Here is a 24,477-nt window from a genome sequence, read left to right as displayed (position 1 = left end):
TTTGTTTTCAGCCTACAACAGTCTGAGAAGTCATTATGACCACAGAGGTGGGGGCTGAAACGGAACTAAATTCTGGAACAGACGGACCTGCCCAAGATGGAGTACATAATCCTGCGCTACTCCCACCTGACACTCCACAAACACCTGCTAATAATGTGGACCGGTCAGGAGCTAATGAGAATCCAAGGAGACCTGTAGAAGTGAGTATAAAATCAGATCTTTGCAAAAACAAGCACACCTGTATATTCTAGATTATTAAAGAAATAATTACATACTTGTGTAGAAATATACAGATTGGAGTTTGCACTGAAAATGCGTAAACTGCACATATAAACTTAGGGGCAAAATCCATTTTTAACACTTGAACAACTATTCAACAACACCTTGCACACAAACTAGATTTTACACATCCTTATTAATCTGTTTGGACTTTGCGTAAAGCATCGTTTTGCTCCATTACTGATGCGGTATTGTAATTTCCCATCATGTAATGCATAATAAAGGAATCTACCTGATGGAAAATGTGTCACAATTGTTTGCTTGAGACATTTATGTTGTGCAATTTTTGTTGACTTTTATTATCACAGCTGTATTATACCCGTTTTCCACCAACATCCCGGGTCTGTCCCGGGATTTGGAACACGGGGCCTGATTCAGAGCCGGACGCTCTGACAAGAGCGCTCGCTCTGAATCAGGGCCCTCCTACCTAAAATTGGAGCGGCCTCCTGACCACCCACAGCTTATGCGAGCGGCCAAAAAGATGGTTGCGATGGTCAAGATCATAGCGACCATCGGGCTTGCGACGAGACCCTGTGGTAGGGTCTCGCTGCCGCAAGCCCAGGAGTGCTTTTGGCTCTATCAGAGCCAAAAGCACTCCCACTGACATCACTAGGGATGTCAGTGGCGCTGGCCCCAGATGGTAGGCGTTCCCATGGGAACGCCTCCGTCTGGGCAGCAACGCCCACCAAAGGGGGCGTGCTGTCACTCACCATCGACAGCATGCCCCCTTTGGTGCGAGACCCATAGTGACGGCTTGGCCTTCATTATGCGGTTCTTGCGCATGCGCACGACGGAGCTCCCTCGTGCGCATGTGCACTAGGGCACCATCGACCCGCTTGCGAGCGCTCGGCGCTCGCGAGCGGGTCTGAATCAGGCTCACGGTTCCAAGACGGGTCAGACCCGGGATTTACTCCATACCCACTGCGGCGCCGACCTGGCACTATCCCGGGTCTGCGCCTTTCACACAACACACGGGTGCAGTGCCGGAACTTGTAGATGATGTCATCACCAAGTGCCGGAAACTCCAACTCTCCCCTGAACGCTAGACTGAAGTGGACCAGGGGATGGGGTCATTCCCGAGGAAGGGGGGTGTCCTTTCGGAAGGCTGTGTGATATCACAGCTGTCACTGGGGAGATGGGCAGGAAGAGATTTCAGCCTCCCCATATGAAGATCCGGACCATAGGCGGAGACTGCAATCTCTAACTCTCCAGTGACAACTGTCATGGACAGCTTCTGAATAGCACCCAATCACCATGCTGTAAACGGGTCCTGGGTCGGAAGACCTGGGTTGCCCGTATCCACTGAGCCTGACCAGGGTTTTACCTGCGTAAAACCCTGCTCGAGACCCGGAAAGAAATACCGGGTCAGTCGACCCAGGATTTTTTCCTAGGCTCCTATTCCACTGAGACGCTACCCGGGTTGACACGGCAATAACCCGGGTATTTTGGCCGGTGGATAAGGGGTATAAGTTTCTGCAGTTTCCTAATTATTGTTACATTCTAATCTTTTTTTGTTTTATGTTGGATTATATTGTTTTATGTTGGTTTATATTGTTTTATGCTGGTCATACTGATCCACTGTTCATTGCAAGCTATTCTGTGATCACTGCACTGTTGATATTTAAACTGTAGGGTTATATTACACAGTCTGATTAGACACTTTCTATCTTAATGTGAATCATAGGATGATGAAAGGCTTGATGCAGCACCCGACAGAACAACACCTTCCCATACTCAGAGATCACCACAGAAACTTTCCAGGAAACCTAAGAGTGCGCTCTGCAGGGTGACACTGCTGGACTCCTCGCACTACGAGTGTGAGGTGGAGGTGAGAAGCATGGGGAATTACTGAGGAAACTGGAGAGCTGGAGGAGAATTTTATGCATTGACAACATTTACTTCTAGTTCAAATGTAGGAAATTGTTCCATGTGATATTTTCACCTAAACACATTATTCACCTGATGTGCAAGTACCAGAGGCATTACACTTATAAGACAAAGGGGTACATTTACTAAAGCTTCTAAAACAGACAAGGTGCCCATAGCAACTAATCAGATTATGTCTATCGGTTTATAGAATGCAAAATAGAAATGATAGCTAGGATCTGATTGGTTGGCATGGGCAATAGCTCAATTTTTCATTTTTAGGGGTACATTTATTAAGGTGAGAGTTTTTAGAAGTGGAGATGTTGCCCATAGCAACCAATTAGCTTCTACTTAACATCTAACTAGCATCTTCTAGAAGATAATAGCTAGAATCTGATTGGTTGCTATAGGCAACATCTCTACTTCTAAAAAGTCTCACTTTTTGTTAATATACCCCTTAGACAATTTGTTTTAAATTGAGTATTTTTTATTGAAAATGTTTTCCAATTGAACAGTACGATATAACAATAAAACAAACAAAAATAATAATTATCACACATCAAAATCGTAGAACATATCCATCACGAATAAAGAACACCTAATATAAATAACATATAATATTATTCGCAAATTGCAGAGCATAGCAGAGAAAAAGAAAAAGAAAATTTACAGCATATATAAACATATTGTATAAGTATATGGAAAAAAAGAGAATAATCTCAGGGCCTGATTCACGCAGAGTGATTGACAGTTAGAGAGCGTTTGCGGGTGGTGACAGGGGGGTTGTCGGAGAAATGCAGGCGTGCTAGTGCGTTTGAGCGCTGTTACAGGGGCATGCATGAATTAGCCACTGCGATGGCATATGCAGCTTGAGTGCTCACTGCGTACAGGAAAGTTAGCAATTTATAAGTAAGGTCTGACCTGCCGTAATTGTGCGAGAGGCTCCGATGTACTTCGATGTTACCGATGTTTTGGATGTATTGCAAGGTTTTACGTATGTGCGAGAGGGGAAGTGGGCATCTACATGTTGTCCGTGCGAGTGCTTTGCGCTTGCAATTATTAGCTTACTTTTGCAACAGAACTGCGTGCGAGTGCAGCCGTGATCACATCAGCGATCCTTGATGAATCAGGCCCTCAGTGCAGAATAGTATCAAATCATCTAGTACAGAATATACAATATATTTTATGCTAGAGCATTAACATTTAAATGTTAGGGCACATAATGTAGAAACCTCCATTCCCAATATGCATTAGATAATCATATATAAACAGCACTGAGCAAGATCCAACCATAGTCTAACTTCCAAACAATATACATAACATAAAATTTAGAGTCTATGTAAAGTATGCTGATCCGGCAGCAACTTAGCATATGTAGATTGTAACCATCGCTGCCAAATTCGGTAAAACTTGGATTCAGCTTTTCATTTTTAGAATCTTGAGTAAATCTATCTACCCCAAAGCCTCCAGACAAATATCTTAACAGTCAGTGTGTCAAATGCATGTGATAGTACTTTTATCTGGTGTTTTCTCTGTGTTTTAGAAACATGCCAGGGGGCAGGTCCTGTTTGATACAGTGTGTGATCACCTCAATCTCCTAGAGAAAGATTACTTTGGTCTGACATTCTGTGACTCCGACAGTCAGAAGGTAATCCTTCCACAATCGGCTACTGATGTCAGGATCTCTTCAGATGTGGTTACACTAATGGTATGATCCCAAATGCCAAGATTTATCCTCCTACTGATTACTGAACTATGCCAGTATCCACCCTCCTGCAAATAATTGTGTTAATGCCAGGATGTACTAATACCAGGGTCAACAAGTTTTAGAGGTGGATTTACCAATGTCTGGACTGTTCTAGAAAACTCTAATGTCAGGATCATCTTTTTCAGAGATAGTTGTAGTTGGATGTAGCAGTAGACTGGACCCCACAGGGCTAAACTTCATCCTATGGGTACATACTCATGGTCACTGTGACATGCATCGTAGTACATTGTCCTTAGCTGTGTTGACTTAATGATGATCACAGTTTAAACAGACTAAAAAATAATGATCTACTGTATTTTCCTGATTCAGAGTTGTACGCTAATGCTCTCGCAGCTGCAATTTTCATAGCTGTGAATATGCGAAAATATGCTAATGTAGCAGCGGCTGGGGCTTGTACTGATACGCCCACCTGAGCCATTGCAGCTGTCCACAACTGCGTATACATACACAACATCAGACGCAGATCAGGCAAACATTGACTCCTTGAGAAAGTCTATGGTTACTGACAATGGATGCCGTAACGGGGACGCTGGAGCCATGTTTTCTGCATATAGGATCTAGTGTTCACTCTAGGTCCGGCAGCAGGCAGGGCGCCGGACCTAGAGATAGGGCACTTTTGCATGCGCCCTAATAGGGGGCGTGGCTAAAGAAAGAGGGCGTGTCTATGACGTGTCCCCTTTTCGTCACTCCCGGGGGCGTGCCCGGCATCCATTCACCGGCGGTGACCTCTGTGCCTCTGTTTTGACCACCTGCGGGACACTGTGACCCACGGGTGGAGACAAAACCCGCAGGCTGTCTCAGCGGGGCGCCGCGCTGGGGGGCAGGGTGCTTTCTGCCCTTCAGAAATAGGGAACGCTAGGATCACAGCTATAGGATGTGACACGCCCCTTAAACGGTTGAGACACGCCTGCATTTTTTTTGCCGTCACTCCCCGTTGCCTCCCCCAAACGCTCCTTGCCTGTCAATCACACTGCGAATAAAGACTCTCAACGTGCTAATGCGGTAATGGGGTAGATGTATGAAGCCCAGAAGCGGTATCAGCGCACGTTATGTGCGCTGATACCGCTTCTCTCCGATGTATGATCGGGGGTCTGGGCAGTAAATGACAGGGGCGCTATGTGCCCCTGTCATTATCGGCGCTGCTATCTACAAGATAGCAGCGCCGAGCGGCAGGGCCATGTACGAACGGTCATACCGCATGACCGTTTGGTACAGCCTGGCGCTAGCCTATCCCCACAGCAGGGATAGCGCTGTCCCTGCCTGGGGCTGCTGCCGGCTCCAGGGCTGCACGCGGGGATCTCGCAATACTTGCAAGATCCTGCGCATGCTCAGTAGAGCCGGCCGGGACAGAGACACAGTGCATCAGCACTAGGCTGATGCGCTGCTGTCTCTAGCGGGTAGTGCCGGAGGGGGGAGTTAACGCTCCCCCTCTCCGGCCGATGAGATGTTCTTACATCTCATCGGTAGTGCTTCCTGCTTTGCCTCGGTAAAGAGGCGAAACAGGAAGCGGTATAGCGTCACGTTAAGTGCCGCTATCATACATCTACCCAATGTACCTTGACGCATGAGCAGTGTGACTTAGACTTAGATAAATGTGCATTAGCAAAAACATCGGCATGGCATACAACTCTGAATCAGGCTCTGTGAGCTCTCAATGGAGAATCAGTAAATTGTGTTTAAAAGCCGGATCAAAGGTAGAGCTGTATACTGGGTTCTCCATTGTGTAGAAAATATATCACATTTTTGAGGTTTGCTTACGCTGTATCCAGCGACTGGTGCGCTCGCTGACTGTCTGATTGAAATTTAGCCTCTGGGCCCTCTGCACTTCCCTTCCCTTCTGGGTCAGCCGACGACACGAGCTGATTTTTCAATTCCAATCCAACTTTTGAACGGATTAGTTATGATCTGTCAGCATGTGGTCACACCCAGTGCAACAGTCAGCCAAATAAAATGACTACATTTACCAAATCTGCATGTGTTTGGCCAGCTTATACCAAGATTCTCTGAGCAGCGACTGCTTAGTTTTGCCAATAACCCCAAACTGCAAGCAGCTGTGTGATTCTTCTATACTAACCTTGCTACTTTGGTTTTACAGAATTGGCTGGATCCCTCCAAGGAAATAAAAAAACAGATCAGAAGTGAGTGCGTAACTCACAGATGGCAGTGTCTTCTTCTCACTGTCTCTTTGTCTCTTGGACAACTGTTTGATTTTGCAACACCGCTTTTTTTTTTTCTTTCACCTATAACATTTTCCTTTCCATCTGTCCATCTATTCTTTATAACTCCTTGTCTAACTGTTGATCCCAGCCCACTCCTCTTATTTACTGTCTTTTTGTTTCTTCAGGCGGTCCCTGGACATTCGGCTTCACAGTGAAGTTTTATCCTCCTGATCCAGCACAACTCACAGAGGATATTACAAGGTGAGAGGCACAATGTGGGCATACTATAACTGTGCTAGGGTCTGAAATTGACTGTGGAACTAGTTAGACATTCAGATGGTACTCATCCAGGGGTGTCTTGAACGACTGGGACATTTTTCTTTTCGGGCATTGTATACAATTCATGTTGGTTTATAGTGTTCTATAAAGTAATCTCATAAAAGGAACCTTGCTTGCTTTCAGTCCATTGGTAATATATTAACTATTGATTTTTGTGAAAGTGGTAGGTGTCATATTATATGGACTTTCAGACTTGTAAATACAAAGGTGCATATGTTCCTCTAGTTTTAGTAAATATCATAAAACACAAATGGGAAAAGCCACCAAACTGGCCAAATGTCATCCATAGCTAGCACTTGCTCTGTTAGTGTGCCTATGTCTATTTATGTGTGTACAAGGGAGAACCTGTCTGGATCAGCTTGTACATCTCTGTTTCTATCATTAGAAATACTGTATATATCTGTGTCAGTGTGTACAGACTATACGTATAGCCGCCAAAGTCCCCATGAGAACTTAGGATACTGGTATGGGTTCCCTTCTGCACCTTCTGTGGTACAAAAAAACCCAAAAGGTCACATAAAACAGGCTAATGTAATCCGGACCCCTCGGCGGGGGATAGATCGCCTTGTGAATGAATTGTCTCTGGCTGTAGGTGTACTTCTTTATGTTGTATTTGTCATATTGGTAGCTTACAATTCAAGGGTTATGAGAGATGGCTGTGATAATGCCTAGCTATAGTCTTACCGAATCATAGATACAGTGACAGAATAAGAATTTGTATTTTCTTTGTATATATACTAGAAATATATATCAGTTGCTAGGAGACACCGTGACCTCACACACCCTCGCTTGCTTTTGTGCTCTTCGATCCAGTGCTTAGAGCTGCAGTAACACTTACTCACTAGCTGGATTCATTGTGACGCTTTGAAGATGTGTACCTATGCTCCACTAGAGCAAAATATCTGCCTGTTAGCCACATAACGGAATAAATATGCCATTTAATATTGCATTGGTATAGTAAATGGCCAGAGACTTTTGTTTGAGGAAACACGACATCTTTCCATATTTGCATTGATCCTGGGATATAAGCTCTGGTGGAAACTGCCTAAATGCTAACATACAAGAAAACATCAGAAAAACTATCTATTTTATTATAAAAAAGTAAATAATTGTAACATCATCTTTGTGGACCTATCCTCCTGGCCTCTACTTCTCTTTATTGTGAAGGAAGAGGCATAATGATGCGATTCACCTCATAACCCTATCCGTCACTGCACATTGGTGTAACTTGCATTCTCACCCACTGGAGGTGGAACAAAAGAAAGAGCCAAGCCTATTTCAGAGGAAAGGGAAGCGAGATCCGAGGGGGCGGCCCGTTTTCCTGGGAGTTTGTGTGGAACCTTCTGGAAGATGTGTTACTTTAGTGACTGTGTCAGGTGTGACATCAAAGTCGATGTGGAGTGTGAAGAGTAGTTGGGGCTACTTTATTATGGGTATTTCTAGGGTTTGTTCACTTGGTAAGATGCAGTATAGCAATACTGTATCAGAAGAAGATAATGTAGAAATTGGTGAGAGAATTGTTGCAGAGAAGTGTAAAGATGTTGTACAGTGTACCTTTAAATGTACACTTGAATGGCATGCCAGACTCCTGTATCTGCATAATAAGGTCTGGCTCTGGTCCCACCAATAGTGAGGCTTGGTTACTGTTGGTTTCGCCTAGTAAATTCAGCATTGAGTCTTGGGGGTAAATTTACTAAGATTCGAGATGGTCCCGATTTTCAAGGAGATTAATCTCGCTGGAACTCGCCAAAATTCGGGCGATTTAATCCCTTGTTTTTTACCAAATTTACCAACAGGCGATTTGAGGCTAAACGAGTTGGCCGATGGTGAAGCAGAACGAGATATCTCGTTTTGCAGGAGATTACTCACCCGAGATTGCAGTGTTTTCTCTCTGCAAATCACTCCCGAGCTAGCAGCCTGCACATATCAGTGAGATATGTGTTGGCTGCTTGTGTGTTAAGACTTGTAAAAAAGGTTTAAATGTTTGTAAAAAAAATTACGTGAGGTCCCCCCCAAAAGGCTAACCAGCCCGGGCTTGCCAGCCTGTTCTGGTTCTTAAATTTACAGGGAAAAAAATGTATTGAAATGTACATGGGAAAAGGGAGGAGGGTATCCTAAGCACTGGTTGGACTGCTGTAGTAGGTATATTCCAAATAAATGCAATGCGTGGATCAGATCCAATAGGATCTCTCGGTGGATGTGCGCCCGTGAGAGTGAAATATATATGAGACAGCAAAAAAGAGGGAAGTGTACTCTCTTTTGTGGGGCACTCAACCTACTACGAATGTAATATAAAATATAACTTTTATTCATATGGTGATAAAATAGTATGGTAATGTAAAAAAAAAGACATCTATAAACAAAACACTGAACAAACAAAACGGACAAAACATATAATCTGGGCCAAGATAGGCCCAGAGGTGGGTGACTGAGAAAAGATAGGGACAACAGTGTGTCTCCAATCTCTATTATCCAAAGTTTGTAGGTCAGACACACTAATTAAGACATTATGGTCAAATAAATGGCGAAAGTATGTAGTGAAGGGATGAGCAGATACATAAATATACACCCTTCAATGTAGATGTCGGCAGCTACTTGATTAATCCCCTGAGGTTCAGGGTGGTTCCCACTGTGTAGTCCCTTTAAATCAATTACATATATGGGACATCATCATGTGGGGGTACTATGGAGTATCAATGTAGTACATTTATGAGCAGGTATAACACATTATTAACAATAATTATCCTGGGCTATCCCGAGAGCATAAAATATAAAAATTATATACAGGTATAAAACATAATTAACAGTGATTCTTCTGAGCTGTCCCTTTGAATAAATTCCACCTGTGAGAAATCATCACGTGAAAATACAGAAGACTAATGGTATAGTACATAAACAAAGGATTGTCTAGGCAAATAAATCATGTGAGTAACAGTTGTATTCTGGTAATCAGTTAAGTAAGTGATTAGCTAGTAGGTGCATAAATTGATGTGTGAACATCTAATTGAACAGTTAATTATACCATATAGTCTGTAGTTAGATGGTTTATCGTAGTTGATAAATCAGATGAGTGTCTTAGAATAAACCATATATGTTCATCAACAAGTACATATAATGTCCTGACATAAAAGAATGTTATATTTGCTGACAATTCTAAATCGAGGTGTGATAGACAGCAGGATAGTAAAAATAGAGATATGAGTCTCTCCACTTGCGCTTGGGAGAAATGGCTGCTGCAGGGTGTTGTACATAAGCATTGGACACCGTGTGAGCGGAAATCTTCATGTGCATGGGAATAGAAGTAAGACATAGACATCTGCTGTTGAACAGGACATACACAGTGCGGATCTGATGAAGCGATTCAGTGTAGAATCGCTCTCCTATGTCCTGCACAATGAGAGTGCCTGTACCAGAGATAAATATGAAAAACTATATATAGGACACAAAGTGAGTGAAGATATGAGAAAAAATAAAATGGAGAGAAGGGGTACTTTCCTCAGAGTGCTGCTTCCTGAGGTGTGTGTATGTAACACATTGAACCACAGGTGAGCGGCTCTGGGGATTCCCTAGTCACCAGGATTAGTATAGAAGATCGGCACATCCGTGCAATAGGCTATCCCCATGGATAGGTGAGTATGTGTGATAGTGAGTGTGAGTGTGCATGTACTGTATGTTATAATAAAATGTTACTGTCACGGTGTATGTTGTGTTTATTACGTATTGCTTTGGTTGTGGAACTACAAGTGCCAGCGGGCCCGTAATGTCCCGCATGCTGGTATTTGTGGTTCTCCAAATACCAGCATGCGGGGGGAGGCTTGCTGGTACGTGTTGTTCCTCAACAAAAGACAATATTTAACACTTTCTTTTACACTACACATACACCATCAACCCGGCACCCCACCGCCCTAGGGTGGCGGGGATAGCCCCGGGCTATCAGCCTAGGCCAGGGGTGCCCTGGAGAGGGAGACCCCTTTATTTACTGTAAATTAAGAACCAGGACAGGCTGACAAGCCCGAGGCTGGTTAGTCTTTGGGGGGGAGGGGGGACCTCACATAATTTTTTTAAGAAATTAACCCGATTTTAACCTACAGAAATAAACATACACAAATCACAATGATTTGTGTATGTTTCTGACCATCTCGCACCACAGGGGGTTGAGAGTTTGAAAAGTGATTTTGACAGAGAGTTCGCTCTCACCCGAGCTTGTCATCCCGATTCTTGGTAAATTTGAGAGATGTATGTTTTAGGTGAAAAGTACTTCCGATTTGGCCCGATGGTTATTTGATTTGAGATTGCTATCTCACCCGAGTTTTACGAGTGAGATGAGAGAAATCTCTCTCACTCACGCACCAATCCGCCAGGGTTTAGAACTCACTGCTTAGTAAATTTTGCCCAGAATCTGTTCGTGAGTGCCATCGCGGTGCACTGGTGCAAATCAAAGGTGTAGTGTATTAAAGGTTCCTGGCTAATGGCATCCAATGGAAGCAAACGATTTTTGTATTTTACTCTTGTTTAGTAAATATAATACAATACCCCTCTATGGGAGAGCTCAGCAGGAAAGCTCACATTTAGCAAATACTACAATTTTAAAGCTAATAGAGGTAATTTACAATTATTGGTCCTTATTCATATGGAAAAGCAATTAGCTTTTTTTTTTGTCTTAAGTTTTAGTTTTTATTGCGCATGCACAAATTTCCATAATTTGCATCTTTCTTTCTCGTCGCAAATGTGGTTTACAATTATGTACGACTAGGGGGCTGCGGGAATACACACGGGATGTCGGCGTTTGGGATGTCGGCGGTCCGAATCCTGACGCCGGCATCTCGTCAGGGTTACAATACTGACACTTTGTTGGTAGGTATTCTAGCCCTCCCCTTATCCCTACCCTAACCCTCCCTCCTTGGTGCCTGCCCCTAACCTCCCCCGTAGTGCCTAAACCCAACCTCCCCTTCACGCACCCTAAACCTTACCCTCCCCCCTAGTGCCTAACCCTAATCCTTCCCTAGTGCCTACCCCTAACGCTAACCCTCCCCCTAACCCCGGTACTTACCTTTGGGAACCCGGGGACGGGATGCCGGCACCGGAATCAGGGCCGGTTCCAGACATTGTGGAGCACAGGGCGAAAGTTCCCAGTTGCGCCCCCCCCCCCCCCCCAAAAAAAATAATAAATAAATAAATAACTTTTTTTAGATGGCGCTTCCGGAAATTCATCACACTGTGGGGCGTGCCCAGCACTTCCGAAGGTGCTGGGCTTCCCTCAAGCTCTCCCCTCGTGGTAAATAATTGCCATGTGCAGTGATGCGCCTTACACAGTATGTCTTACACAGTAATGCCTTTTATAACATATTATGCCACATGCAGTAATGCCCTGTATAACACATTATGCCACACGCAGTAATTCCCTTTATAACACATTATGCCACACACAGTAATGGCCTTTATAACACATTATGCCACACGCAGTAATGCCCTTTATAACACATTATGCGACACAGTAATGCCCTTTATAACACATTATGCCACATTCAGTAATGCCCTGTATAACACATTATGCCATACACAGTATTGCACTGTATAACACATTATGCTACACGCAGTAATAACCTGTATAACACATTATGCCACATGCAGTAATGCCCTGTATAATACATTATGCCACATGCAGTAATGCCCTGTATAATACATTATGCCACACACAGTAATTCCCTTTATAATACATTATCCCCAATTCAAATTGTCCCTTATTCATGTTATGACACACAGTAGTGCCCCTTTTACACAATGCCCAAATTAGTGCCCCTTATACACAAGGCCGTCAGTAGTAGTGCCCCTTATACAATGCCCACAGCAGTAGTGCCCCTTACACAATGGCCCGGAAGTGGTGCCCCCCATGCAGTTCCCTCATTAGTAGTGGCCGCAGTGGTAATGCCCCCATTGGTATTGTCCCCTATAGTAGTGCCCCCATTGGTATTGTCCCCTATAGTAATGCCCCCATTGGTAGTGCCCCCAGTAGTAATGCCCCCTATTGTAGTGCCTCCTATAGTAGTGCCCACAGTTGTAATGCCCCCATTAGTAGTTCCCCCAGTAGTAATGCCCCCTATAGTAATCCCCCAGTAGTAATGCCCCTTATATAGTCCTGCTCCCAGTGTTTTTGCTTCTGAAAAAACATACAATTAAAATACAAACACAATACTCACCTTAAGCCCCGCTTCTACGTCCGCTGCCGTCTGGTCCGACCGCGGCTCCACGGATCTATGGGAGAGATGTCATGACTTCCCTCCCATAGTGCTATCTGCGGGAGCCGGAGCTCAGGAGTGAGTTCCGGCTTTCGGCTGCCGCTGCAGGGAGGGAGCCGGGTGCCCGCTGGTAACAAATCTCAGCGGGCGCCCGGCTAATGGAGCCTCCCTGCGGCGGCTAGCGGGGGAGGGGAACCGGCGCTGGTTTTTTTTTTTCTTTTTTCTGGGATTTATTTATTTTTTCTTCTGGGGACTCAGTGGCGCCCTCTTGGGGCCGGCGCTCCGAACGACAGCCCTGTTAGCCCGCCCCTAGAACTGCCACTGGTTGGAATTTTGCATTGGCATTCTGACCACCAGAATCCCAGCGGTCGGAATATTGACCGCATCCCGGGGCTGAGGACAGGCTGGAATGGGCATGCAGCTGTGGGCAATAGGTGTGCAGCAGTTGCAGGTAGAGGGCCATTAACTGTACAGTGTTTCAGTTGTACTGTGATTCTTAGCAATTTTAGAAATCAGAGTGAAACCACGACCCAGTCACTATCCATCCGCATCAGACCCAGGTATGACCAGGGGAGGCAGGTGCAGCCAGGCTGAGGGAGTCACAAGACTTGTGTATGCAAATGGTTCTAAATAAGTTGCAAAGATTAAAAAAAAAAAAAAATCATATGCGTCTGATTCTGAATAATGCCCATTGAGGTGATCTACAAGTGTTTCAGTGAACCGACTAAAAGCTTATAAACTTAAATTCGATGTTTAAAAATTTAGTGCTTATACACTCATGTGTATGTATAGATACGTTTTTTGCAAGGAGTCTAAGGGCCTGATTCAGAGCTGAACGCTCTGGCCAGAGCGCTCGCTCTGAATCAGGGCCCTCCTCCATGAAAATGGAGCGGCCTCCTGGCCGCTCGTATAGCTGTGGGTAACCACCCACAGCATATGCGAGCAGCCAAAAAGATGTCAGTGGGGCCGGCTTCAGATGGTAGGCGTTCCCATGGGAACGCCTCCGTCTGGCAGGCACGCCCCTGGCACGCCCACCAAAGGGGGCGTGCTGTCAATCAACATCGACAGCACTCCCCCTTTGGTGCGAGACCCGGAGCGATGGAAAGCCCGTCGCTCCCCCGGTCTCGCACATGCGCACGACGGAGCTCCCTCCGTCGTGCGCATGCGCCGTGGGGAACATCGACCCGCTTGCAAGCGTACTGACGCTCACGAGCGGGTCTGAATGACCCCCTAAGTCCCTGATTCAGAGCCGGACGCTCTGACAGAGCACTCGCTCTGAATCAGGGCCGTCTTTCTCTTTTTTTAGAGCGGCCTCCTGGCCGCTCGCATAGCTGTAGGTGACCACCCACAGCTATAGCGAGCGGCCAAAAAGATGGTCGCGATGGTCAAGACCATCGCGACCATCGGGCTTGCGACGAGACCCTTGTGTGTATCAGAGCCGAAGGCACTCCCACTGACATCACTTGTGATGTCGGTGGGGCCAGCCCCAGACAGTAGGCGTTCCCATAGGAACGCCTCCATCTGGGCAGCCACGCCCCCTGTCACTCACCATCGACAGCATGCCCCCTTTGGTACGAGACCCATAACGACGGCTTGACCGTCGCTATCCTGGTCTCGCGCATGCGCACGACGGAGCCGGGTCTGTCGTGTGCATGCGCACTGGGCCAACATCGACCCGCTTGCGAGCGCTCAGCGCTCGCGAGCGGGTCTGAATTAGGCCCTAAGTGTTTTCATTCTGAGGGTTTATCACACTTTAAATGTAATAATATTATTATTTAAACTCCTTTCTACATGAGTTTGTTGACTTTTCAATATTTTTTTCTCTTTATCTCAGGTATTATTTATGCCTACAGCTGCGCGCTGACATCATCAGTGGGCGCCTACCCTGTTCTTTTGTCACTCATGCCCTACTAGGTTCATATACAGTACAAGCTGAGCTTGGTGACTATGACCCTGAGGAGCATCATGGGAATTTTGTGAGTGAACTTCGGTTCTCTCCCAATCAGACGAGAGAACTGGAAGAGAGGGTGATGGAGCTGCACAAAACATACAGGTAACAGCATTGGGATGGGATTCTTTGGGTGAGCAAGCTCCTCTCTTTACTATAGCAAGCTGTCATGACCAGGTGCACTTAATGTCCTTGAGAGAAATAAAGTAGATGAGGCAATTGCTGATGAATACAAGCAATGACCATGACTACAGAGGTGCACGGCAATATTATTTCTTACTGCAACTGACAGACCAAGTTATAAACATATAATATTCATAGTTCTATTTTGCCGATAATTCCACTACTTTTTACATTAGCAATGTGCAATTTGCCAGTCTCCCCTTTTGAACGTCACTCTTAGCAACTAGAGAAGAGACACTTAACAACTGGAGGTGTTTAACACTTTTGTAATTATGCAAAGCTGCAGTCAGAGGATATATCTTATTACCAGTACTAATAGTTCAGTGTAACATGTATGAAATGGTAGCTACTTTTAGACCAAGGTCACTGATAGTATGTGATCTATCTCTACCTTTACCTAGTCATATGTTTGTTTGTGGTCTCTGCTTGGCTCAATATTTCTGCTTGGCTTACCCATCTCTCTCTCCATGGGTGGGATGAATGACGCATCGCATTTGGGATGCGATGCATCCCACCACTCTTCGCATGCACGCCGGCGTTATTTACGTCGGTATGTATGAACATAATCGCAAAGGACAGCTCTCTCAGTAAGAGCTGTCCTTTGCGAAAGAGGGACATCCAGGTCTATGACCCAGATGTCCATCTGGTGTCATTCTGCACATACGCAGAATGACACACGCGCCGCAAAGGTTGCTGGGAGGGCACTCCCTGAATAGAAACCCATAGGCTTCTATAGGGTAACGCCATCTGAAGATGGTGTTTCTCACAGCATCTAAGCATGCTGGGGCTTGGTTCATATGAGAAATGCGGTCAATCCCGCATTTTGGGGGTTTGACTGCATTTCTCCTGTTGCTGCATCCCGCCCCATGAGACCCCAACACATTTACCTGCTTTGCTTTTCAAATTATAACTATATTGTGTAGCTGTAAGTGATTCAAGGCGGCTTCTTATCGGCTGAGAGAAATAAACCGCTCCAAACGAATATGGTTTTGAATAATATTGTATCAGTATCATCCTGTGAAGGATGAGAGCTCAAACGACATCCTATCTGTGGTGGCTTGCACACTCCCTAAACTACATTGAAGCCCAACTACATTGTAAAACCTGTTCCTCTAAGCGGTGGCCAAAATTATGTAGTCCCCGCACCTAGGAAGTACAGATCCAGTGCAGATTAGTATTGGGCCCCTTCTGGTACCTGTGATTACTGGCTCCTAGGGTAACAATTACCAGATATGGGGTAAATGTACTAAGTCTTGGAGTGAGATAAAATGGAGAGCGATAAACTACCAACCAATCAGATACTGTAATTTTTCAAACACAACCTGAAATATGACAGTTAGGAGCAGATTGTTGGTACTTTATCTCTTTCCACTTCATCTATCTACAAGGCTTAGTACATCTCCCCCAAAAGTGTAAACTTTTGGGGCTCTACAGTTGCCAGCTTGTGCTGATGGCTCATTGGTGTTATTGCATACTGGTGCTTGTTGAACTTTGCAAATATATATTGAGCCTGATTCTAATTCAGAAACAAAGTGACTATGTTTGCACAAAGCCGTGGAAGCCTGATTTACTGTCTTATGCTAATGCGAGAATCCGTGCGCAGGAAGCCGAGCCACCCACTGATTTTTACGCCAACCTCCGCAACCATCATCATTAGTATCTGCAGTTGCACCAACCCCACGTTAGAAAACTTCAAAAACAAGATTCCCTTCCTCGTACAGACAACTCAGAATCACACAGAGCTTTAACTACACGCCCATGACACTCCCACGAGAGATCTCTTGCGCGTTGCCGCACAGTTGCCATCCATTTTCAGCCCATTTCATGATAAGTGAGATCCACCAGAGATCCATCCAATTGAGAAACAATTGTAGGTATACAAAAATGTGTATATTTGCTTCTGTGCATGTGCTGTATGTTAGAAATTGCTATTTGTGTCCGTGAGGAGAGATCCTATAATCTCCAACGGGCATGGCTACATTATTCCCACTGGCCATGGCTACAAGAAGGGGCCCAGTTCTAGTCGGTAATGTATCGGTACTCTCTAGGTGCAGGATCCTGATAATATTTTCACCGCCACCCACCGTAGTATTGAGCCAGATAATGAGTGGGTTGGGCTTTTACAGAATGTAAAGCAGTAGACTTTTTAAAATGTATTTTATGTTTATTTATTTATTTTTATTCTGATCCGCAACATAGCCGTTTTGTAGTTTCACAGTAACATCTTTTTTTTTTTTTCACTATGCGGTTTGCACACTGCCGCTTAATATGGGGGACAGTTTGTATCCCAGCAGTGTCCCCAAACCGCAAGTGTGGTTTGAGACCTTTGCGGATTTGTTTCACACGATTTGTTGTGCTGTTTTGCCTCTAGTAAATCTCACAATTTTGACTTTGCTCAAGCTACAGGTTTACTTGGGATTTTATGTGCAAACTGCATTTTAGTACATTTACCTTCCATTATGAACAATTTGATGCAATTCGTCTTTCAATTAAATTATGTCAAGTCATAGTGACACCATAACTTCAGGCTATCTGCAGCAGATAAAGGTTCCCCTAAAGTTTCCTGTAAAGTACTTAAGTGCCTTAGGTGCCATCCACCCAATTAATGAAATAGTGCAGTAATTTAAAAATGTCCCCTGTATTTTTTCACCCTGCCCTTATTATTTTTCTCATCATTAAGTTGTGCTGCAATGCTCCTTATACTGATTATAAACTAAATTAATTGGGGTTCATGTCTCTGTTTATGACTTAAGTCACTGAAAAACAATTATTTGTAATTTTCCTTTCTGTGTTTCAAACTGTATTGGAATATAGTCAGAGCACCTCTGTGTTTTTCTGGGGGAGATGCATCAAACCTTGGAAAGAGATAAAGTGGAGAGATATAAAGTAACAAGCAATCAGCTCCTAACTGTCATTTTACAGGCTGTGCTTGAAAAATTACAGTTCTAAGCTGATTGGTTGGAACGTTATTTCTCTCCACTTTATATCTCTCCATGACATAACACATCTCCCCTTTAGTCTTCTCCAGCTCTTCCGTATAGGCTGTATACAGGAGTAGAACAACTCATAATCAATCCAATCACAGCAGCCGTAGATGAGTGTCCTGATCTATAGGGTGACAGCGACCTGACCACTTCTGTAATTATGTTAGTGAGGACTGTACTATATGTACAGTACATGTCCCGTCTCCTCTGCTATCTCTCTTGTTCTGCCTGTTCCCATCTTGCCCACCTCCTTAATCTCTTCCTTTCTTCTGGCATTGTCCCTTCTGCATTAAAACATGCCCTTGTCTCCCTCATTCTTAAGAAACCTACCTTTGATCTTAACACTCTCTCCAACTACCAACCCATCTCTCTCCTCCCTTTTGTCTCCAGACTCCTTGAGCCTATTGTTTACAATCGCCTTGCCGCCTTTCTTACCTCCCATTCCCACCTTGACCCATTCCAGTCTGGCTTACGATTACTCCACTCCACTGAAACTGCCCTCACGAAAGTCAGCAATGACTTCCTTGCTGCCAAATCCAAGGGCCATTGCTCTCTGCTCATTCTCATCGACCTTTCTGCTGCTTTTGACACTGTGGACCACCCTCTCCTCCTGCAAATCCTTTACTCCCTTGGTCTACGTGACACTGTCCTCTCCTGACTATTCTCCTACCTCTCTGGATGTTCCTTCTCTGTCTCCTCTCATGACTCCTCCCCCCCCCTTCCACTTACAGTAGGTGTTACCCAAGGTTCTGTTCTTGAACCTCTGCTATTCTCCCTCTATAAGTCCTCTCTAGGTGAACTCATCAGCTCTTTTGACCTCCAATATCATCTTTATGCTGATGATACTCGGATCTACCTTTCCTCCCCTGACCTCTCCATCTCTCTCCTCACTCGTATCTCCAACTGTCTCTCTGCTATCTCTTCCTGGATGTCCCAGCGCTTTCTTAAACTTAATATGTCTAAGACTGAGCTGATCATCTTCCCACCCTCCCGAATAACCTCACTTCCCACAATTTATTTATCAATTGATGGCACAACTATCTCCTCTAGCACCATAGTGCGCTGTCTTGTTGTTATCCTGGACTCCTCCCTCTCCTTCAAACCACGCCTTCAGCACCTCTCACAGTCCTGCCGTTTCTATCTCAAAAATATTTCCGTTCAGAGTCTTTCTCACCCAGGATGCTACTAAAACCCTTATCCACTCACTGGTCATCTCCAGATTGGACTATTGTAACCTCCTCCTATCTGGCCTCCCCAACTCCCATCTCTCTCCACTCCAATCTGTCATCAATGCTACTGCTCGGCTCATCTTCCTCTCCAAACGTTCTTCATCTGCCTCCACTGGCTCTCCTTCCCCTTCAGAACCCAATTCAAGGTTCTTACACTCACTTACAAAATCCTCACCCATTCCTCTCCTATTTACATCTCCGACCTTCTCTCCCTTTACACTCACATCCACCCTCTTCACTCAACAAATTCACACCGCCTCTCCTGCCAACTGATCACTTCCTCCCACTCCCACCTCCAAGATTTTGCCTGTGCTGCTCCCTACCTCTGGAATTCTCTCCCCATCAGACTCTCCACTTCAAAGCCTTCCAGCTCTCATGTGAAAATGGACAGGTTCTTGCCTGAAATAAGGGTGGTTTGGTCAGATGTACTGTAGCTGTGGCGTGTTTAAATGGGGTGTGGCCGATGTAATCATGAACATTGTCTGGTATGCAGCAGAACAGAGTAGTGGTGTGAGGCTCCTGACAGTGGCTGGGGGAGCATGTAAAATATGCCTCTATATGAAAGTCCATATATGTAACTTGTTGGAACTGTCTAGTTAATACAGCATTATCATAAAAGAATAGCATACCACATATATAGATTCTAGATTCTGTCCTGGATATGGACATGTACATATATAGTAAAAGTCACAGAAAGTAGTAGTAAAAATGTGTGTGTTGTTAATATCTACCTTTATACATTATGGTACATATGTATGTGTGTGTATTTTTTAAACAGAGGAATGACTCCTGCTGAGGCAGAAATTCATTTTCTAGAAAATGCCAAGAAGCTTTCAATGTATGGAGTGGATCTGCACCATGCCAAGGTAATTGGTGGTGGAGAAAGACCTTTAACATATGTTTAGTGCTGTATGTTCTAAATGTATGAGGGGGATACTTCCTAATACAGGAAATGGTTTAGTGGAGATCTTCTTAATTTCAGGCTACTTGCCCTTTCCGATATAATTCTAATCTTGGAGCACAATCCCCTTCCCCCAGCTCAATTCACAATGGCTGTATCGAGGAGAAGTCTGCTCTCCAACAGTGTTGGGCTCCCTGATTAGTTCAGCTGTGCCTGTGAGAGTGAAATGGGAGTGCGGATCATATCAGTGTGTAGCTTTAATGAGAGGGAGAGACCGCTACTTATATGAGTGCTAACAAGTGCCTCCTTTCATTCCGGGCAACAGGCTGCACCCAATTGCATAGCGGGCAATTCCCGGGAACTTCATATATAACTATATTACCTAGGTGTAGGAGAGCTGTACCTAGCCTCTGGGCCCTATAGCAATGGCACCCTCTATAGCAGTGATTTTCAATCTTTTCAACTCAAGGCACACTATACAAGCATTTAAAATTGCCAAGGCACACTATCTGGCTATGTGGTGTGCTTGACCAATGAAAAAAACATAACCATTGGCTCCCACATAACAATATACATACATATTGGCCTCCACAGGAATAAAACACACTACATTGGCCTCCACAGGAATAAAAACACACTACAGTACAAGTGCGCTGAGCTGACCACCGTGGCACACTTGACAACCGCTCGCGGCACACTAGTGTGCCACGGCACAGTGGTTGAAAAACACTGCTCTATAGCTATACCCATACTCACCAGGTCCAGACTTGAATAATGTACTAATGTCAAGTGCCTGACTGAGACATTTCAGGGTAACCAGGCTACCTGTTAATGTTCCACCTGCACTTTATAATGCAATATTCATTTTATGCTTATGTTTTCTGTGGGTAGTAGAGTGCTTGTCTGTCAGGTTAAAAAAAACATTGTTTGAAGGTTTTCTCCACTTTTCTACTTCAGGGTCCATAGGGTATCCACAGGATACCTTGGGGTATAGGTGTGACGTCAGTCGCAGGGCACCAAAGAGTTAAGCTTTCAGCCTCCCAGGATGCACTAGGTCCCCCTCCTATACCCCGCCCCCGGGCCAAGGCACCTCAGTTTAGTTTGGTGCCCGGCCGGAGCCGGGTGCACCTGTTGGAGTGGGGGCTAGAAGAGCCCCTGAAGCTTTTTCTTCATGCAGCTGTGGCTGCACATCTGGATGAACAGCATGGACAGTCAGTCCTGACGTCCATGCTGTCTTCCCTACACCCCGCCGGTACCAGAACGCCGGTACTGATCCGGGGATGCTGGTGGGCGTCTGGGGTCACAGCTAGCGGTGACCCCAGATGTTCCGGACCATGGCCGGATTCAAGGGGGACAGAGGTAAGCAGCGGGGTTCCGCGGTGGGTCCCCGCTGATCACATGGTCCTAAGTCCCCAGGCAGGGGGCTCCCTGGGGACTGGCTGCAGCGTGGAGCCAGGCGACCAACCTGCGCTTCCACTACCCCCTGGGACAGCGGACCGCAGCAGAGCGGTAGCGCTGCGGCGTCCCAGGGGTTAAATGCATGCCAGGGGAGCGCGCCTTCCCTGTCTCACAGCCGGCGCCTCCCCCGCTGCACACAGCCCTCTCTGCACTGTGCTGACTGGTCCTGTGTCAGCGCTCCTCCCCCAGGCCAGCTTCTCTCTGCTCCTCGGCGGCCATCTTCTCTGCAACGCATGGTGAACGCTGCTGGAAGTCTGGAAGGAAGCATCGTGGTCTGGGTCCCCCCGCATACCTCTCCTCCGCTGTGGCTCAGGTCTGTGTATGCAGCGCTGTGTCCTACCAGGCCCTGTGTCTGTGTAGTTGAGTGATCAGCGCTGTTAGTGCAGGAATTGTTATTTCTCTGCATTGTATGTGACTGTGCTAGCGCTGCCTGTAACTTTTCTTCTCTAAACTGTCAGCTTTATTACTGTCCCTGTTCTTTCTGCTAAAGCCCTTGCGGTGCGGTGCTGCAGGGTGGTCTCTCGCCTATTTAATACTTAATTGGTGAGAGAGGTCACATACGTGGTGCCATCATGTCTGAAAGTGATTTTCCCCTCCGGCTACAGTGTACCACGTGCAAAGTACCGTTAGCGGAGGGGGAGGGTAGCGCGGAGGGCCTTTGCCGGCAGTGTTTGTCCATGGCGCGGCCTATTACGGTTACAGCACCGGTACAGGAGCCGCCCTGGGCTTGTTTCGCTCAGGCGTTAACAGCTTTAGTGGGCCAGTTAGCTCCGCAGCCCGCGTTTACTCCGATGGGTTTGTCCCAGCAGTCTGTGGTGTCGTCACCCATGCAGGGGTTCCCACGACAATTGGTGGTACCCCACAGTCTCCCTATTTCCCCGCTCCCGGGTTCTCAGGAGCCAGCGTGGGTTAACTCCCTGACGAGTTCTGTACAGCACTTGTCGGATGTGTTGCAAGGGGAGTCTGTGATGCGGCCTCATAAAAGGCCGGTGGCGTCTCTGTCCGCTCCTTATGAGGATGACGAAGGGACGTCTGATGATGGGGAGATTCTGGATCCTTACGATCAGGAACCTTTCCATACTAAGGACGCTGATGCTAAGTCCAAAGTATATATTCCTGGACTTATTCGGGCGGTCCGCACAGCCTTGGTGATTGAGGACGAAGTTCCCCCAGCGGCTAAATCTAAGTATGCCTTTTTCAAAGATGTGAAGGGCGATGCCACAGTCTTTCCTCTTTCGGGTCAGTTGGTGGACCATTTAGAGGAGGCGTGGAAACAACCTGGCAAAAGATACCAGCCGCAGAGACACCTGGCGGTGGCTTATCCGTTCGCGGATAATTATTTTGCTAAGTGTGAATCCCCTCCACAGGTGGATTCTCACGTGACCCGTCTTGTCCGTAGTGCCACATTGCCGATGCCATCCATGTCCTCCCTTAAGGATGCTACGGACCGCAAGGTAGAAATCTGCCTGAAGTCTGCTTATTCCCTTGCAGGGGGGGCAGCACGGCCGGCTATGGCCATTTGCTGGGTTGCCAGAGCGATGGAGCGCTGGGCGGATTCATTAGAGGCTTCTTTTGAATCCGACTGTCCGGCCGAACAGGCGGAGTTGATTGGCAATCTCCGTGATTCGGCCACCTACATCAACGAGGCGGCTCTAGACATTAGTACTCTGGTGTCTAGAATTTCTTCAGCAGCGGTAGCTGCTCGTCGCACCTTGTGGCTGCGATCCTGGAAGGCGGACGCAGATCCAAGAAAGGTCTGGAAGCGTTGCCGTTTACCGGAGAAGTTCTCTTCGGTCCGGATCTGGATAAGATTGTGGCCACGCTGGCGGCAGCCAAATCTGCTTGTCTCCCGTCGGCCGCTGCTCCTTCTGGTTCTGGACCATCGTCCTTTCGGTCATCTAGGGCCCAGGGCAGGCCCAAACCACAGTCGTTTCCTCGACAGGCTGGCCCTAAGAAATCGGTCAAGCCCCGGAAACAGGCATGGAGTACCAGACGTCCGGCCCCCAAGCCAGATGACAAGCCTGCGGCCTGACGGTCCGGGTCTCCCCTTGGGGGATCCCAGGGTGGGAGGCCGCCTGCTGCAGTTCTCCCGGTGTTGGTCGTTCACTACGACAGACACTTGGGTTCTGGAGGTGGTCTCTCACGGGTACGCCCTCTCCTTCCGGCACAGACCCCCGGCTCGATTCTTCACCACGGGTCTACCATCAGACCGGAACAAGGCTACGGAGCTGCGGAAGGTATTGCACACTATGCTCCAGGCTGGAGTTATAGTGCCTGTTCCATTCTCCCAGAGGGGCCAGGGTTTCTATTCAAATCTTTTTTTGGTACAGAAACCCAATGGGTCATATCGTCCGATTCTCAACCTCAAAGCACTCAACAAGTCTTTGCGGGTCCCGAAGTTTCGGATGGAGACCCTACGGTCCATCATTCTGGCGCTGGAACCTGGGGACTACATGGTGTCATTGAACTTACAGGACGCTATGGCGGTCATGGCGGCTTCTCTGCGGCTGCAAGGAGTCCGCATGTTGCCGTACTTGGACGACCTGTTATTGGTGGCAGGATCTCCAGAGCTCCTGTTACACCACTTGGACCTGACCATTGCACTGCTGCAATGGCACGGCTGGCTAATCAACTGGCAGAAGTCCACTCTAATCCCGTCTCGGAGGATTCTGCATCTTGGAGCCTTATTGGACTCGGGACAGCAAAGGATCTTCGTGACGGAGGACAAGATCTCTGCTTTACAGTCAAGGGTGCGCAGTTGTCTGCACAGCCGCCGGGTGTCCTTACACTCGGCGATGAGGTTACTGGGCTCCATGGTGTCGGTGTTCGACATGGTGGAATACGCCCAGTTTCACTCCAGACCTCTGCAGCACCTGATCCTGTCCAAGTGGAACGGGCTGCCTCAGTCTCTGAAGTTCCAGACGATTGTGCTCACCCCGGAGGTTCGCCTGTCCCTTGCGTGGTGGTTAAAGACGACCCACCTCAACAAGGGACGTCCGTTCTGGGTTCCAAATTGGGTCCTGTTGACAACGGACGCCAGTCTTCGGGGCTGGGGAGCAGTTTCGGGTCCACACTTGTTCCAGGGCAGGTGGACACCGACAGAAGCGGAGCTTCCAATAAATATCTT

The 24,477-nt window shown here is 46.6% G+C and overlaps 1 protein-coding gene across 14 annotated transcripts in view; it reads left to right on the top strand.

Annotated features, from left to right (window-relative positions):
• EPB41L1 (erythrocyte membrane protein band 4.1 like 1) overlaps nucleotides 1-24,477 on the top strand; it is a 210,985-nt gene that overhangs the window by 124,504 nt on the left and 62,004 nt on the right. For 11 of the 14 annotated variants that reach the window (XM_088480592.1, XM_088480590.1, XM_088480587.1 and 8 more), the window contains 7 exons: nucleotides 12-200; nucleotides 1,964-2,107; nucleotides 3,689-3,853; nucleotides 6,009-6,051; nucleotides 6,258-6,333; nucleotides 14,482-14,700; nucleotides 19,770-19,857. In XM_088480592.1, the coding sequence (XP_088336718.1) occupies nucleotides 36-200; nucleotides 1,964-2,107; nucleotides 3,689-3,853; nucleotides 6,009-6,051; nucleotides 6,258-6,333; nucleotides 14,482-14,700; nucleotides 19,770-19,857 (900 nt within the window). In that variant the 5' untranslated portion in view covers nucleotides 12-35. The remainder of the gene's footprint in view (nucleotides 1-11; nucleotides 201-1,963; nucleotides 2,108-3,688; nucleotides 3,854-6,008; nucleotides 6,052-6,257; nucleotides 6,334-14,481; nucleotides 14,701-19,769; nucleotides 19,858-24,477) is intronic. The other 3 variants (XM_088480595.1, XM_088480594.1, XM_088480597.1) reach the window with 1 other exon arrangement.

The sequence above is a fragment of the Taudactylus pleione genome, unplaced genomic scaffold (assembly GCF_031769625.1).
Source record: "Taudactylus pleione unplaced genomic scaffold, aTauple2 ptg000256l, whole genome shotgun sequence".
NCBI classification, from domain to species: domain Eukaryota; kingdom Metazoa; phylum Chordata; class Amphibia; order Anura; family Myobatrachidae; genus Taudactylus; species Taudactylus pleione.
This window is presented reverse-complemented; position numbering and strand designations above follow the sequence as displayed.